The sequence below is a fragment of the Gadus morhua genome, chromosome 20, assembly GCF_902167405.1.
Source record: "Gadus morhua chromosome 20, gadMor3.0, whole genome shotgun sequence".
Classification (NCBI taxonomy): domain Eukaryota; kingdom Metazoa; phylum Chordata; class Actinopteri; order Gadiformes; family Gadidae; genus Gadus; species Gadus morhua.
This window is the reverse complement of record NC_044067.1, coordinates 8,994,068-9,012,593: the sequence shown is the minus strand read 5'-3', so window position 1 is coordinate 9,012,593 and position 18,526 is coordinate 8,994,068. Positions and strand designations below refer to the sequence as shown.

The 18,526-nt window shown below is 49.7% G+C and overlaps 1 protein-coding gene across 1 annotated transcript; it reads right to left on the bottom strand.

Annotated features, from left to right (window-relative positions):
• Positions 1-125: 125 nt before the first annotated feature.
• Positions 126-18,460, bottom strand: LOC115533511 (DDB1- and CUL4-associated factor 6-like). Its single transcript, XM_030344054.1, is given in 22 exon segments — positions 126-854; positions 1,199-1,304; positions 2,161-2,249; positions 2,363-2,519; positions 2,658-2,796; positions 4,209-4,250; positions 4,420-4,726; positions 5,056-5,213; positions 5,517-5,724; positions 6,268-6,327; positions 7,459-7,840; positions 7,981-8,148; positions 8,150-8,502; positions 9,142-9,261; positions 9,469-9,562; positions 12,064-12,275; positions 12,807-12,942; positions 14,383-14,496; positions 15,064-15,249; positions 15,411-15,503; positions 16,473-16,534; positions 18,007-18,460. Coding segments are annotated over 22 exon segments (3,327 nt in total). The 5' UTR covers positions 18,095-18,460; the 3' UTR covers positions 126-801.
• Between the last annotated feature and the right edge of the window lie 66 nt (positions 18,461-18,526).

Here is an 18,526-nt window from a genome sequence, read left to right as displayed (position 1 = left end):
GACTTGGACAAAAATCCGCCTTGGCAGCCCATAATCAGCGACAATTTTGAATTGATTCGTCACTTAAGTCCTTTTCACTCCCACGTAGAAGGTGGCACATGCACCTCAATGAATAACGAAAAGTGTGATTTGTTTCGGAATGAATTTATTTTTTCATTCACTGGTGAGACGAGATGCCCAGGCAGTGTGCCAGGCCTTAACAGAAACATATCTGAAAAAACATCTACTCCAGAAACTTTTTGCAACACAAAAGAAATGGGCAACGGATTGTTTTGTTGACTTAACCCTTTTGGGGATGAGAAAATACAGCTTTGTTTCAATAACAAAAAAAAGAACACAAACTCAAAAAGGGTATAGTTTAAATTGAAGCACGATTCGTGTTGACATGCGGAACCGCCAGTGCAGTACATAAAGGTTGAAGTTCTTTGCCTTTTGCTACAAAAAAGAAAACACCACACATAACACTGATTAAGCTCCCATTCTCCTGACTAAATAATATTGCACTTTCCATCCTCACAAACTTATCTTTCACTCTTTTAGAGGACATTCCCTCCCCTTGCATCCACTCCTATTATTTCCCAGATCTTTATTAAACTTTTTTTTTTTACCCTCATTCAGAAACATTAGTAAGAAATTCTTCTTAAAAAAGCGATGAGAGGGGCATAGAAATTCTCATCAGGAAGTATTCTACAGTAGACATGTACAAATCTTGGGTTCACAAGTGCTTACGAGCAAAAAACAAAAGAATATGTTTTTTGTGTTTTATTTTTTTAATTAAATTAAAACGTCAAGTAGCTAACGCTAGTCCTCGTTCTCCTGCCCAGAACCTTCTGAGCGATCTCCCTCCAGCCGATCTACAAAATGGATGGGAAAACAGAAAACGTAAATAGAGGCAAAGACAAAAAATAATGGAGAAAATGCTGAGAAACCCTAATCAAAACCCTAATTATATCCCATTTCTATGAAGTAGCGAAACCACTCCCATGTCACGAAGTACAAATGTCAATGAAAGTTTTTGTACATCGGTTTTTGTATTGTCTGGAAGTGTGTTTATGTGCTGTGCTGTGTGTGTGTGTGTGTGTGTGTGTGTGTGTGTGTGTGTGTGTGTGTGTGTGTGTGTGTGTGTGTGTGTGTGTGTGTGTGTGTGTGTGTGTGTGTGTGTGTGTGTGTGTGTGTGTGTGTGTGTGTGTGTGTGTACCTGATCTAATGTGATTTAGTGAGGCCAGCATCCGGAGCATGAAGGAGGCGGGGACTGTGATGGTGTTCCTGGTCTCCTCCAGCATTAGCTCATTCCTAGTGATCACCTGAGACGGATAGACACGGTAGGGAACAACATTTCTATTAGATGTACAATTAGAATAGACAATAACAGTAAATAGCTGTAAGCAGTGTTTCCCACAGAAATTTTGGAGACTATGGGGGGGGGGTATGGAGCGATTGTTGACGGGGGGGGGGGGGGGGGTGGTATGGAGCGATTGTTGACGGGGGGGGTATGGAGCGATTGTTGACGGGGGACGGGGGACGGGGGACGGGGGGGTGGTATGGAGCGATTGTTGACGGGGGACGGGGGACGGGTATGGAGCGATTGTTGACGGGGGACGGGGGACGGGGGACGGGGGACGGGGGGGTGGTATGGAGCGATTGTTGACGGGGGACGGGGGACGGGGGACGGGGGGGTGGTATGGAGCGATTGTTGACGGGGGACGGGGGACGGGGGGGTGGTATGGAGCGATTGTTGACAGGGAGGGTATGGAGCGATTGTTGACGGGGGGGGGGGGGTGGTTTGGTGCGATTGTTGACGGGGGGGGGGGGGTATGTGGCGATTTTTTTTTTCCCAATGAGAGCGACACAAACTTCGTCTGAGCAAAAAAAAAAAAAAGATTATAATAATAATAATAATTCATGTGCACGCAGAGACTATGGCGGCCGAAATTAGACTATGGCGGGGCGCCATAGTCTCCTCAATGTGTGGGAAACACTGGCTGTAAGCCCATTTTCACAGAGAACAGTTTTCATAGCTGAAGTTATATTTACTATTTGGTCATTGTATTAGTCACCTTATCCACCTTAAGCGACTTACAGTGAGCAGGTAAGGCATCCTGCATAAGGACGGCAGCAGACAATGGTAAAAGCCCCCTATTTAATCATCATTCATCATACCTCATCAGCGAGGACTCTGTTGAAGGAAGGCGACTGCTCCAGAGGCGACCAGATTTTGATATCATAGTCGATCCCAGAAGAGGCCATGACTGAAAACAAAAAAATAAAACCATAAAAAACAAGAAACCATTTCCAGTATCCCTGCATCGTCACAGCCACGCTGAAAGACCCCTGGATCGGGGGAGGGCGTTGGGGTACTTACTGGGGTCGTAGGGGTGGGGCTGCAGACAGTTGACGACGTGGTTGTCGGCCTCCAGCAGCATGAGGTGCTCTCCCGAGTGGCGGTCCCACACGAAGATGTGGCCGCAGTCCGAGCCGCTCATCACAAAGTTGTCGCCCCAGAAACACGACTCTTTGATCTGGAAGACGAGAAACAAGACAAACAACCACAACGGCGTTACATGAGCGACGGTTCGGTTCAACATAGCGGTACTTGGTATCCGCCGTTGATAAATCGCAGGTTAACTCGGAGGCGCATAGCGACAGCGGTCGGGTACCATTGTCCGAGAGTTACGGTGGCCCTTGTAGACCATTTTGACCGAAGGCCTCCGGATGTTCTGGGTCTCGCTCTCCTCCATCTCCCTCCGTTCCTTCCTCCGGCGGAACAGCTCCTGGATGCGGGCCGCTGCGGAGCGCCTGTGAACCGCAACGGCGAGAAGGCATGCTGACACGTGAAACAACACACACACACACACACACACACCTTTTCCTATCCATATGTATTATGTTGGATCACTATGCTGTCACACTATGTGAGAACAGCTGATTGAAAGCAAAGTGATTCAAACACATCACAATTGATAGGTCTTCTGTAAGGTATCTTCCGGGCGGACCAATGGGCCCGGATGAGTATGTGGTTTTGTGTTTGCCCATCACAAATGTTACATTAAGATTTTAAACATTTGTTAACAGTCAAAACAAAAAACTGGTTTCCGGTCAGACAGAATTGTTTTGATCCCAGAGAAATGCATGCTGGTATTGTCGGACTCAACTACCTGAACTAACACTAAACATGCAAATGTTCCTTCAAAAAAACACAGCACGGTGTCACGTTAGGTCCCAGATAGGACAGAGAAGACATCTTATAGGTGTCGCTAAAAGAAGGTGTTGGAAGTTGAGAGTTGGGTAGCTGCTTCTCTTGGCCCTTCCACCAACAGTGAGGAAAAGACAGAAAGCCTAAAACCCTACGGTATATACATTTAAGAATATACTACAGCACTCCCAAGCTTAATGCCACACTGATGTATCGTTCTTCTCGGGCTGGGCATGGGATGAAGAGCCCCAGGAGCAGACTCTATCCTAGGCTAGGGAGTAGAGCATGAGGACGCTGCCTGGCACATCCACATCCAATGATAATTATTTAGCAATTCAAAACATACCTGTTGCTTGTGATTCCACTTGTTACAAAGCACACAACATCTCTCTCTCTCTCTCTCTCTCTCTCTCTCTCTCTCTCTCTCTCTCTCTCTCTCTCTCTCTCTCTCTCTCTCTCTCTCTCTCTCTCTCTCTCTCTCTCTCTCTCTCTCTCTCTCTCTCTCTCTCTCTCTCTCTCTCTCTCTCTCTCTCTCTCTCTCTCTCTCTCTCTCTCTCTGAAAAAACATACATTTAATTCTCTATTATCATTTCCTTAACGATACCATGCAGTGTTCTCATCAGTCCTAAATAGGGCTGGGACGATACACGGAGCTCACCCAACAGGGTTTAGTTAAAAGTATCTATGATTTGTGGTTATGCTTCACTTTGCTGATCACATCTTTATCGTCAAGCTTTGGTGCTTGTGTGTATTTGAACCCGATATTTCGTCCCATCCCTAGTGCTTGGTTTCAGCCTCGATCTAGCAGGTAACAGCCCACACGCGTGGCAGGTGATGGTGGGACACATGCACAGCGCACACTAAAAAGGTTAGCCGTGTTGTTGATTAGTCACTTGCCTTGCAAGCACAAAAGTCCACAACCAAACCATCCTCTTAACACTATGAGCGTTATCCCGCGCGGAGCACACACATCTTGCAGGTTAGATCGCTTTAATTGCCCGTGCAAAGTCTTTACCTGATCATCCTATCGCCTACCGCAGATCCTCTCGTATTAAATCTAAACGCACGGTGAAATAATCAGTAATCAGGGAGGACGACAACGGCAATGAACAACACCCCGCCATGTTGAACCCATAACAAGGAGCATCATAACACACTGAGTGGTTGTGGATACTGTATACATAGTCCAGTGGCTGCGGGCGAGGCCGAGTGTGAACCAGACGTACCGCTGGCCCTGCCCCCCTCTGAACCTCGTGGAGGGGATGAGGATGGGGTCGTCGTCGCTGTCGTCCGAGTCGGGGTTCCCCCGGGCGGGCGGACCCCCCTGCCCCCCCGCGCCCTGCGGCGTCCCCTCGGGGACCCCCTCTCCCGGGGGCTCCTCTCTCCGGCAGCCCCCGGACGTGTCCTCCATGCCCTCCGGCGGGTTCCGCTCGAGGGCCGGCGGAGCGCCCCCCGCCCCCTGGGGAGAGGCCTCGGACGGGGGGTTGGCCCGTGACGACTCGGGGCCGGGGCCGGGGGCGGCCGCCGCAGGAGCTGCGGGGGGGCAGAGGGTGGGATCACACGCTGTTGCTCTTTGGGTCGCTCTATCGTTGAATGACTGAGGAGATGGTGACCTGCCGGGGATTCCACACCTTGGTGTCTTTAATAAGGAGCGCTTGTGAAAGAAAAACCATGGGCATCACTGTAGATACATGCATAGGCACCACAGCCCACTACACTGCCTGTAAGGTAAATGTAATGTTAGGGTTAACAGCATAGTCTTGAGCACCACCTATTGGTACAACATGGGATGACGACAGACGATATCTTACTACGGTCCAGGAAGGGAAAACAGGATGTCGTTCGCGGGGAATGCTCCTAACCTGGCTCTGCTGCAGGGCCCTCCACAGACAGGGCCTCTCGGCCCTCCACAGACCGGGCCCCTCGTCCCTCCGCAGACAGGCTGGCTCGGCTGTCGACGGCAGCCGGTGCAGAGACTTTGGGCCCGCCGCTGCCCCTGGAGCTGGCGGCTCTGCTGCTCCTAGGAGGCCCAGGAAGCACACAACCTCAAACTAGGAGCTACGCACGGGGCATCGCGTCGACAAAGAGCACAAGTTGCAGAAAGTGACGGGACGACGGGATTCGATTATATTTAGCGATATGTATTAAGTTATGAAATATTACAAGACTATTTAACAATAATTTGAATGGATACTGCATATAAAGTTTTCAAAATGCATTATGGACAATAATAAACATGAAATAGCGGAACAATTACATACAATCAAATAACATACACGCATTTCTGCATAAATGTAAAGACGGTGGGTGGGGGAGGCCGTACCACTCGTCGGTGAAGTCCAGTTTGATGGTGCTGGTGGTGGTTCCCTCAGAGCTGTAGTGCAGGCTGAGGACGGGTTCTGTAGCGCCAGCCCGGCCCGTGGTGGAACCGGGGGCGGAGGAGGAAGAGGTGGAGGTCCCTGGTGCCACCGACACGCTGGCTGGTACGCTCTCGGCCTCCCTGGGAGCCGACCGCCCGGCCTCTGGTCGCCCTGGACGGGGCCACAGACAAGACGGACAGACAAGGACACGGTTTCATTTTCATGGTTGGTCTCGATTGAAGACGGGTAAGGGGAGGTGTTTCATTGGAATGAGACACAGATGTTGCTTTGGGTCCACCCAAAAAAATGGTGTTTCTTCTGAACCCCATTATGTGTCTGATCCTCCAGGGTCCTGTGTGTACCGCGTTTATGATTACTTATTGATATTTCAGCACAAAAGAGTTTTAGGCCTAATCCCATTTCTTCCCTTACCCCTTCCCCTTCCCCCTTACCCCTTACCCCTTCAAAACAAGGGGGAGGGGTAAGGGGAAGGGGTAAGGGGTAGGAATGGGATTGGTCCTTATTGTGATAAGTCTATCAGGCTAGCTGCCTCTACTGCGCTACGTGATTGTCTTGGAAAATCGTAATGGCTCCAAAAAGGCTTCTTTTAAATAAAAAATCTCATACAATCTTCTTGGTTTGTGTGAGTTTGTTTGTGCTTGTGTGCGTGCGTGTGCGTGCGTGGATGTTTGTGCGTGCGTGTCTGAGACGCACCCTGCGGCTCATTCAGAGTCATGGAGCCAAGCTGTTTGTTTACCACAGACGAGGGGGAATCTGGAAGACAAACGGTTGTGAGTCAACACGGGACACAAGAGTTCCTCATTACCATACTCATTACCGTACGCATCACACACGCAGGCTGGCAGGTTAACCATCACACCACCCCTTCATGTTAAACAAATCACGGGCCAGGCAGAAATAGCACGCCACGTCGGACATAGGAAGAGTTCGGCCCAACATAAGCGAATGCCGGTCAAACACCACTGCCACTAGGATGGATCCCTGAGCAAAAGAGGTGTCACACTTTAAAGTGAACCACTAAATCCCAGGCGTTATTGTGGTGAACTTGGCTTACAAGCTCACACAGCTGGGTTGAATCGTGTGGAACACAAAGATAAGGGTTCCCCAGTGCCCAGTATCAGCCTCAGTCGTTACTGGGTATGATGGCACGAGGCTAATTGTTTTTTTATTATAAAAACGATTAGCAGTTGGAATGTGATGCCAGAGAGACATGATTTTGAAATAGATCGTAGAATGCACTTTAGTAGGCATACAAATTGAACACGATCATTGATCATGATGTCCATTACATCCATTCCAGGTCAGGGTGGACTGGTAATGAATGGCTGAAGCAGGTATTTGATTAGGTTGCAGGCATTCCATTGTGTTCCAGCATGTTACGTACACCCGTGTCCCGACAAAGCCACACATCTTCAGCTGCGAATGCTAACTCAGCGTCTCACAAGGTCAGCCTGCTGGGCATCTGGATCACCGTGTGATCAAGCGTGGATCAGTAAACCACACAAGTGGGGAGGCAAAATGGTGAGGCCCAGCGCACAGAGGCACTCCACACTGGGGAGGGATGGACGGGAGGGGGAGAGGGGGAGGAGGGGCAGACACTCAAGCAGCAGGTGGAATGACGGGAGACTTTATGGGGAGCGGAGATGGGATCTGATTGGAGGAGCTGACTAAGGTGCAGGATGAGGGGAGGAGTTTTCATCACAGGACTGCTGCACAGTCGAGGACAGTGATCAGCTCTTCCTGGGGCCTGACGTCACATGTTGGGCAGAGTGAGGGCCCACTCTGATCAGGGGGTGGGGGTGGGGGGGGGATCATTTGGCTGGGGTAGGGGTGTTTCATGATGGTAGAGGCCGTGCAGACAGCAGGTGCAGGGGGAGGGTAAACCTGGGCGGAGGGACTCGTGGCCCTCGGCAGCGGCTGTGGGGGGGGGCTCTGGGGGACTGTCTCTCTCGGGGGGGCGGGTCAGCGGGGGGTGGCCGAGGCCCACCCGCTCGCCGCCCTGACCCGGGGGCGCGGCCAGCTGGAGCAGCCGCTGCAGCCGCCGGCACACTAGGCTGATGGGGAGCCGGTGAGGACCGAACTCTACCGGGGGGCACGACCGAACGGGGAGGCGAGGGGGGGGAGAGGCAAACAGAGGAGGTAAAACACTGAAAAGGGGGAGTGTGTGTGTGACTGTGTGTGTGTGTGTGTGTGTGTGTGTGGTGTGTGTGTGTGTGTGTGTGTGTGTGTGTGTGTGTGTGTGTGTCACTGTGTGTGTGTGTGTGTGTGTGTGACTGTGTGTGTTGTGTGTGTGTGTGTGTGTGTGTGTGTGTGTGTGTCACTGTGTGTGTGTGTGTGTGTGTGTGTGTGTGTGTGTGTGTGTGTGTGTGTGTGTGTGTGTGTGTGTGTGTGTGTGTGTGAGAGAGCCTTACCTGAGGGTGCAGCCGGGCCAGATGTGTGTGCGGGGGTGGGGGCGGCGGCGGGGTCACCGGCGGGCTCGGCGTGACCGCTCGGCTCCGCGTCCGGGGAGGAGGCGAGGGACGAAGAGGAGGGCTCCAGCGACGTCGACGCGCTGGAGGCGGGCTGCGCGGTAACCGCCGGCGACGTCCCCGAGGTGGAGGTGGAGGTGGAGGTGGACGGGGGGGGGGGGGGGGGGGCAGCAGGCAGTGTGGGGCTGGCCTCCACCGCCGTGGGCCTCTCTGAAGTGCTGGGACCCTGAGTGGGGGTCTCTGAAGGTGCTGGGAGATACGGTGGGGGTCTCTGAAGTGGCAGGACCCTCAGTTGTGGTCTCTGAAGTGCTGGGACCCTGAGTCGGGGTCTCTGAAGTGCTTGGGGCCTGAGTGGGGGTCTCTGAAGTGCTTGGGGCCTGAGTGGGGGTCTCCGTGGCGGCCGGTGGGGCGCTGGAGTCCATCTGGCTACTGGAGCCTATCTCTGGACGGATGGCTGTCCCTGGTGATAAATAACAAAAAAAACTTATTTTTTTTTTCTCTTTGGGTATTTCTATACAAAGGTCCCCCAAAGTTATATCTAGCTTTGGGTGACCGTCACGATCCCTTGAGTTCACATTCCGTTTCTCTCTGCAGATCAGTCTGGCCGGGATCCCGGTCGTAAGCTCCTTCCAGAATGTTAAGTTGATAGGACCAATGAGGGCTCGGCGGACAAAGCTTCAGGTCATGACAAACGGAGGACGAGGCAGGCTCCCAGATTGTAAACAAAGTTGGCACATGACGAAGGCGTGGCAATCAACAGAGCAATCAAAGGTTTTTTTATCTGAACTAGGCGGGAAAACGACGGATAAAGACAAGCAGATCGAACACGGTAACAACCTCGCCACCAGACCATATCCATATCCAGCCTGTAAATGAACATCATTATATTCTCATTATAGCCATATATACCATGCATAGCTTTATGACGAACAGGCGGAAAACCATCCGTATAATAAAGATGTAGACAACCGTTGTCCAAACCACAATTTCTCGTAAACTACTTCTACTTGTAAACGGGGTTAGACGGTTTTTGAACCAAGTTTTTTCCAAGATTTTTACATAAAGATCTTGGCATTTTCCCGGGGAGGGTGGGGGTTACCTCTGGGTCTGGTCTGGGGCCGGCCTCCCCTGTTTCCCTGAGCCTCGCTGGCCTCCTCGAACCAGCGGGACAGCATGTCGGACATCCGCTGCATCAGCGACACGTTGGGGCTCTGCTCGCCTGGTAGCGTGCAGATACAACGTACGGGGAAGAGGCTTTATTTTAGGCTTGTGTTGGTACAGTCTTTTGTGCGTGAAGAAAATGTTTACGCGAGTGTAATGACACACAGCCTGAGGCAATCATGCACACAGACCCGCGTGAACGCGTGTCTGTGTGCCTATAAATGTGTGCTGCTCGGGGAAAGATTGATGATTGCTCCCGGCTCACCATCCCGCTCTCTCTCGCTCTCGGGGCGAGCGCGGGGCCCGGTGTCAGACCAGTCCCCTCGGAGACGGAGACGCTTGACTGGAGGCTGTCTGAGCTGTGGACATAAACGCGCACGCACACGCACAGGTTATCAATCTGTGACTCCAAAGTCTGCTCCAAAATATCCCAGATGCACACGCACAGCATCCCTTGTCGGACCCATCATGCACACACGCACACACGCACCCGCGTCAACTCTGTCTTTGCCTTCAACTCGCGGCCGTTTCAAACGCAGTGGGACATGGCCGGGGAGATGTGTTTGTGCTGGAGGTGCCTGGCCAGGAAACGCGGCGAATAAACATCCCAACTCGGCACGCTAAGCATCAGGGGCTCGCGAATCAGGGGCAGCAAGGCGGTGAAGGGGGGGGGGGGAGAAAAGGGAAGAAAGAGAGAAAGAAAGAGGAGAAAGAAGATGAGGAAAGAAAGAAAGAAAGAAAGAAAGAAAGAAAGAAAGAAAGAAAGAAAAGAAAGAAAGAAAGAAAGAAAGAAAGAAAGAAAAGAAAGAAAGAAAGAAAGAAAGGAAGATGGAAAATGTAGAGGATGGTGATGGGCAAAGCCATGTCCAGGAGTGCAAGAAGAGAGAGAGTGATTGAGAGCGAGAGAGAGAAAGAAAGAGCGAGAGAGAGGAAGGGCAAAAGAGAGAGAGATAGACGAGAGAGGGAGAAAGAGAGAGTAGGAGAAAAGAAGGACAAGAGAGAGAGCAAGAGTGAGGTCAAGAGAGTGAGAGAGTGAGAGCGAAGTAAGAGAGATAGAGAGATAAGGTCTGGGGAGGGTGTGGGGGGGGGGCTGAGGGGTAACTAGGCTCTCCTTGGCAGGCCCTATACCTCGGGACCTGGGCTATTTTTTGCTGGTGGCAGAACATAGCGGGCTGCTGTATTTGGAAAGGAATGTACAACAGCGCTCACATGGAGACACAGCTGATCCACTGGTACGTTTCCGCTTCCTTGTACCCGCCAGATATCACTACACCAAACCCCTGCAGTTTCCCCTCACACTAATCTCACACCTACTGGCCAAACCCAAACCTTCAAACTGGCTGATCAGATTGTCAATATTAAGTCAAACCATCAAGTCGTGAACAAAACGAGAACCGTGCAATGATGCAATTTCCTTTTCCGTTTACATCTCTACGTTTCCTAACGCGGCAATTGCAAACACATGCAGTTCAGTGATTGATGAGGCCCTGTCCACACGGAGCCGTAATGGGCAAAAGCAATCCAGTTTTGTTTTATGTGGTTCAGGAATATCTCCGTAAGACGGAGTCATTGCGAAAACCGCATCGAGCTGTAGAAACGCTGTAGTAAATATTCAAGGCGCAGGTTCACCACAGAAAAAAAGTCGAGCGCATCAAGCCTGCGAGCATACAGCCTGCGCGCTGTATACAAACATTCCGTCACGAGGAGATTCAACCTTTTAAATTGAGCAGAAATACTTTTTAATGTAGTGAGTAATTAAATGTATCAAGGGGCTGTATTTAACAAAAAGAATACAAATAAATAAATAAATAAATATAAAATTGAATGCAACTCTGACGTCCCACAGCTGGTGGGGGGCTAATGATGTCATCGTTTGCGTTTCAGACGTCCACACGAATCCTAACACGAAACCGCATAGGTCCGGATATATTTGAAACCACCCTGGGACATGGTTTCAGAAATGTGCGGTATCGGGCACCGGATCCGCCGGCTCCGTCTGGACGGTCGGCCGAAACGCACAGGACTTATGCGGTTTCACCAAAAAAGGGTCGGCTCCGTGTGGACCTAATTCCTCGCAGGTTCAACCTCTTTCCTCGTCTTGTTATCAGTCCCCATCCTACCCCTCTCCCTTTCTCTCTGTCTTTTCTACTCCTCTGTCCCACTTCCGCACCCTCTCCACTCACCGCTGTGCATCTGCCAACACAGATCCAGCAGAGAAGCCTGCAGAGCACTCTGAGCACTCAGCCAAAACAAAGCTCTCTCCATTTACCATCCACGTCTCCTTTTTGATTGGTCATCCTTGGCCTGCATGTGTCCTCACACTTGGGAGTGGCCCGATGACGCCTGGTGCTGGCTCAAAGGGAAAGGTGGGTCCACAAAGGGGGCTAAATACTTGGACTCGCCTCATGGAAAAGAAGGTGTCAGGTTCCCTGGCAGGAGCTGCTTTGGATGCACCGAGGTTGAACGGGTCAATAATATTTTTGATCTTGCTGACACAAAAGGATTAGCATGGTCAACCGGCTCTCAGGAGAAACCCGCTGCCCACGGAGCTGGTGGGGTAAGCCCGGGCTAAGGGAAAGCCTCGGGTTTTCCCTCCCCCTTAACTAGCATGGACAGGCTGCACTGAGATTATGCGTCGGACTCTGTTTGTATTTCTCTCCTCTCCACTACCCATAAAAAAAAGAAAAGGGAGGAATGTCTGCCGGTGACGGCAACAGACGGTCCACACCAGGGCGCTGTTGGATCAGATCCAAAGCCTGTCTAGACTGGAATGACGGCGCCTGACGAGGCCGAGATCTGAGCCAATGAAACCCTGTAGGTGGTGACCTCGCCACCTCCGCCGCCGCCGCCGCCGCCTCACCTCCTCCCGCCTCTCGTCGGACGGACCCTTCAGCTGGCGGGCCTGGTCGTCGACCGGGTCGAACAGGTAGATGTAGTCCGAGGAGTAGCTGACCAGCACCTCCTTGCTGTCCCCGCTGTAGCACAGCGAGGTCACGCGGCACGACTTGTTGGACAGGTGGGCGGGCACGAAGCGCACGCACATCCCCGTCGTACCGCGGCCCATGTAGTTACCTGGAGGGGGGGGGGGGGGGGGGGGGGGGGGACAGAGGAGGTGTTTACGAGCAGGATAGTGGCGCCCGGGGGTCGAGTTGCAGCAGGCGTGTGGTTGTCAGGGTTACACCGAGGACTTCTTGTGTTTAAACTTTCAAGAGCAGTCGTTGGGTTGCAGGGACGTCTCGGGTATAAACCGCTAGTACTCCGTGTCCTTACAGGGAATGGCTCGTTGTGACCACAAATGCTCCATAAATGTATACAGTGTTGGCACAATATTCAGTACGAGTTCAATTTTATTATTTCATTGTGCATTTGAAATAAAGGGGACAGTGCACGATTTAAAGCAATTGCCCCAGAGTTCGCCAGCAGCTCAGTTACATCTTTTGCCCATCGGCGATGAAAATTATGTACATTTAAAACGACTTGGGCTCTACGGCATTGGCCATTGTTCACCGACAGGTACATGTGAACGTTGCCGATACGACGGCTGCCAAACCCATGCCTAACCGTCGGGCAGATCCTCTGCTGTGCTGAACGTAAGCGTGTTACCCGTAGCTCTGGTCCCCAGCATGCGCCGGTCGTAGATGCGGACCGAGCTGTCGGAGCAGCCCACGGCCAGGTAGTAGGGCACCAGGGGGGAGATGGATATGGAGGTGGCGGCCCGCCGGCAGTTTATCAGTATGTCCTGAGAAAACAACAACAACAACAACACGAGACAACGCGAGATTAGCGAGAGATGAGCTAGGTGGGTACCCCCCCCCCCCCCCCCCCCCCCCCCCCCCCCCCCCCCCCCCCCCCCACCCCACTGACCCCACCCAAATGGTTCTACCATGTGCATGCTCTAAAAACAGCTGTCAGGACTGTAAGAGGACACCTATTGGGTGTGCCGTGGAGGGTGGAACCCTGGTGTCATAGGCCGGGCTGGAAACATGGTTGGTTTCAATGTCAGGGTAGACCTGTGTGCTTTGATATAGATCATGTTTTATCGACGGGGGACATTACAATCTCAATGTTACTGCATCCAAACGCACGTGCGCGCATTGTACCCACTCTGCCACCCCACTGCCCTGCCGCTACACCACCGTACCCTGCTGCTACAACACTCTGATGCTATACAGCTACAACGCTATACTCGGCCGCTACAGTATTCTGCTGCTACACCACTCTGCTACTCGACCACTCTGCGGCTATACTCTGCTGCTCGGCTGCTACTAACTTGCCTTCTTTAACAACGTCTTCTGGTCTTTAGCATTCACATGTTAAACATAGAAAAAAGCGGAAGCAGGATGTGGTTCCAATGAGCCATGAAAGAGATTTCAATGTCAGTTCCTCCACCGAGCCATTTGGGCAACGCCCTTCAAAACCAACAGTGACTTTCTAAAAACTGATTCGAAAATTGCCACAACAACGAATGTTGACATCTAGTGGCATCTAATGTACTTCATTGACTCCACATCTCTTTTGCACTGCGACTTGACAAACTGTATCTTAAGTGCAGAGCTCTCCGGGATCCCCGTGAAGAGTAATGGGGGTCGGTGTGTCCTGACAGGTGGTCTCTTGAAGAGATGCTGGGAGTGGGCTGTCATTGCCCTCCACTTGCCCCAGTGAGAGATAAGCTCTGGTCGCGGGTGGCGGGGAAATTATTGTCAGGACACAAGAGACATGTTGAGTGACGGTGGAGAGATGGCTGCCCGGCTATGTCATGGGAGAAAGCCCTATTTATATCCCAGACGACTCTATAAATTATTATTCCAGCTGCTGGCTGAATCAAACAAGCACGCAGCAGGGAAATCCCACAATGCAGACTGGAGCCCGATAAAGGAGAACGACTAAACATGTCGACTAAATCAACGCATTTACTGCCAGACGACAAAAAGTGGAAGTGGAAAACAAACATACATTTCAGACAGCCAAGAATCTCTATTTCATCGAACAGACTGTGGCAGGAAAAACCTTAAGTAAGCCAACTGTTATAGTGTAATAAATGATGTTGTTATCAATGAGTATTCTAAACCATTCAGGATATACTAAAGGTATGCCTTTATGTTCTGGTTCTGACTGGCTCAGGACCCCGTGTCGGGACTGTAAAGCCCCAAATGAGAGGAGCTCCGCCACCACCACGTACATCTTTGCAGTCTTCTTTAGTGCAGCTGGTCTTGGTTCGCAGGTCAAACCACCGCACAGTCCCATCCTCTCCGCACGACAGGAACGTGTATGGGTCGTTCGGTACCGTCATAATCTGCACAAACACAGCAAAGGACAGAAGAGTGGATTACAAGATAAGAGTGAGAGACAGAAAGCCCCAGAGAAGTCCTGATTTGGACAATTATGATTTGTTATTATCGTTTAGCAGACGCTTTATGCAAAGTGCTTATAGGGAATTATTTTCGATGCATGTCATTAAGGAGCAGGTAGGGTTTAAGCATTTCTCTCAAGGCTGTCTACAGGTATACTTGACACCGGGTATTCGAACCCAGAACCTTTTGACTGAGAGCTGGACACAATAAGCCCTGGACCAGTGGTATTAAACCCGTGAGTGTGACCCCAACATAAAGCTAATACTCAATGTTGAAAGCTATCATCAACTCAGCCCTTTCACTCATAAATAATGGCATCATTAATTGTACATTATTGATGTACAATTACATCATTAATGTACAATTAATTACAATCAAATATAAATGATAAGTGATTATTAGCATTCTTGACTCCACACAGGTTAACAACACACTACACACTACCCTTTTGAAAGGAAAACTAACTTTACTAAACTAGGAGCAGCCAGGCGGGAGAAGCTCTTGCCCACCTCGTAAGCGGTTCCGTAATGGCAGGAGAACTGACACTGCCTGTTCAGCTCCAGACTCTTCTCCGTGTGCGTGTAGTAGATGATGCCGTCCCCCGAGCAGGAGATGATCTCCTGGTCGTTGGTGTGGGGCATGAACTTAGCGCTGAAGATGTTGGCCCTGTGACCCGACCGTATCGACTTCTTGACCTGAGACGGGAAAAGGGGAAGAGATGAGAAAGAGTGAGGGAGTGTCTAGGACAATGCTGTTTCAATTCAATAATTGGAATTATTGGTTTCTTCTCAATTCCTTTTGTATTGAAGGAGATCCCTCTACAGGATTGATTTGTGGTATGGATGTACATTCTTACCTTTCTGTTGTATGGGTTGGTGATGACAAGGAAGGTATCATCAGAACCAGACAGGATGTATTCTCCCGTTTCATTCCAGGATATAGTGTTGACCTATGAACAAACCGTGAATTACAAATCACTGGTCTTAAAATTCAGGGTAACTATGTGGAATAGCAAAGGCCCTAAAATACTGATTGCTGTGTGCACAGGACCAAGCGTTACCAATCATGGGTAATTATTATGCACAGCCATCATTTTTCAATGGAGTGAATGCCTCTTTAAAACTCCTGGTCAGACTCCTTTGAAAGGCCTTCAAAATGTTCTGACGCCTCGGGTTAATGGAAACTGCGTATCACCTGACGAAGTAGGCTCAGTTGAAAGGTGTGTACGATTACAACGTTAAAGTGAAGAAGCATTTGCTCCTCCCCATCTCCTCCTGCCTCGTCTGGTATGTAATTAAAGCTTTGGGAGACCGACAGTAACAGACAGGCTGGGTCAGGCCAGGGAGGGGATGCTAGGGGGCGGGGGGTCTAAATGTAGAATCCAAGTTATCCAACGCATCAGAAACTGAGCGACACCTTTTGACCCTGATAACATACAATGTGGCACAGTTAACTGACACGTAAGTGAGATAAGCATTTAATTTGTTTTATTGAGTTAGATACTCCAACCTTTCTGCGGGCCTCTACGGGCGCAGTGCAGCGAAGTCATGGGCAAGCGAGCTGTTAGATTTCCATGTTGTTTTGGCTGCTTTGGGTCGGGTTGTGCAGTCCATGAGCAGGTGACTGACAGAGGGGAGTGGAGGAGAAGGGCTCTTGCGCTGAGCATGAGCCTAGGCAGCTTCAGCTTTCCTTTAGGCCTTATTAGCCTGGCCGGCATCCAGATGGTTGCTCAGAGCAACAACAGTCAAAACCTCTGACAGCTACACGTCCAGAGGACTGGAGATGACCCGATACAACCACATGAAAGAACGGCCATAGTACGGCCCAATATAACCAATAACCCCCCAAGCAACCACCCAACCACCTATCACACAGACACAAACCAATAACAAAGCATAGAATCATATAAGTCACTTACACAGCCATCATGTACATTCAGCGTTGCTTCAAGTTTGAGCCGCTGCACAAACTCTCTCCTACCTGGAAGGAACAAAGGAGAGACAGAGAGAGAGACAAGGAAGGGTTGAACAGGAGGACACTGCTTTATACCGTCCTACCTGCCTCATCTGCTGCACACCAGCCCATGGGTGTTACTGGTTAGTGGATAAATGTCACATTAAAACATATGCATGCAACAGTTCTGTATCATGGTGTGATGTATTATTCATCCTGAGCCAGACACCAGCAAATCTGCAGCCATTTAATTGATGACATAGTTGTTCCCTGCTCATTTACGATCCATTATCGTCAAAAATATAGACCAACCAAAGCGCTGATCTCCTTTGTTTGTGGGGGCTGACTGCTTTTGAGGCATGATGTAAGACTCTAAATCATTACTACAGTTGCCCATCAAAATCTCAACCCAGGCCAATATAATTTAAGTTAAAAACCGTAAGCTTATCTACTGTCAGACAAAGACACGAGTCTAGCAAAAGATATGGTAGAAAGAACAATTAATAATAAGTAGAGCTACGTGGTGTTTTTTTCTATTCATTAATTAATTTGTAGATATGTTTTAGTTCTACTTTAGTCCATTATTTTTTAATTTCCATTGAGATACCCCATCTTTGAAACCTGGAAGTATTCAATCCCCATCATCACTCAGCACCACCATGTATCAACCATCAGAGTTCAAAGCTCTATGCCATCTGCCTCTAACATCCCCTGCGGTCAGGGAACCCGGGTTGGTGAAAGGGCCCCTCCTGATTAGGTTTTCTAGACTCTCTGGTGGGACAGGCGAGTTCATTAAATGACCCTACGAGTGTATTTTGTAGGCATTTGGCACATGCCCCTCCTTGGAACCGCTGTACCAATCTGAACCAATTAAATCGTTGCAAACGTCTGACCCATAGGTCATCCATCCCCAAAATGCAGACAATGGCAGCTCCAAACACATCAGAATCTGGCTTAATACAGCCCAAGCTAAATCCCTGAGGTACGCTATTCTACCCTACTTGGGGGCAAGCGTTGAATTCCTTTATATCAGTGGTAAACGTATGAAAACAAAATATTTGCCACCAGTTTGGCTTTTTGGTGTATAAATCGCTAATCAACATAACTGTAGCCAAATAGGAAATAAACAACAGACAGAACGTTTATTTTATTTTCTCATAACATTAAGATGAGTAATAACTCGCTTCTAGGCGCAGGTAGATCTGTAGGTCAATACGGTAGGTATACATTATCGTGCTTTTTAAACTCATAGTAGTGTAGATTATAATCACAATTACTCATTCATTAGAATGGCATTGTGTACTAGCAAGCAAATCGTGTGGCAGATTGAACAACAATATGTATTATTGCGGGAAGTGATCTTTGTTCCGTCAATAACATGATCATAGACCTTTACACAAAGCCTCGGCCATGACATGAGTCGACGATCGATCTTGAATAGCGAGTGTCAAATCTGCATACCTGAATTCATTTGCGTGAGATGTTGGTGTCTTTCTTACCTAAATAGTTGGTCCTGATGTTATTAGGATCGTTGTATCCAATTGAACGTTTATTTACATCCCAAACCAAATTGCCAGAATATGACATTGTGATCGACCGAAGCTTTTTAACAATAACATTGAAATTCTAAGCTATTCCTATCTTTATAAAAAACGACCTTAACGTCGTCGCTTTTATTCAGCAATCTAAATGGGTCCCAGCTTGTTGTGGCAGCGGTATCAAGCTAGGACATGCAAAATTAACATCCTTCGCAATTTAAATGTTGCTCTGTCCGCATCTCTCTTGGCTGTCCTCCCCAGTGTCTACGTTTACGGTGTGGCTCCGACGTGTTGCCTATCTGCCTTGTTAGCATAGCTTAGTTTACTTCTCTTGCAGATAATGGTCTTGCAGCAACCAACCAATATTTTAAGCTCCCAAAGCCAAACAGTCACAAACAACGCGATACGCACACTTCGATGGAGAGATTGAGAGCGCTCGTTTAATATTTCCTTTCCTCCCAGTCCCTCTTCGGGACGAGAC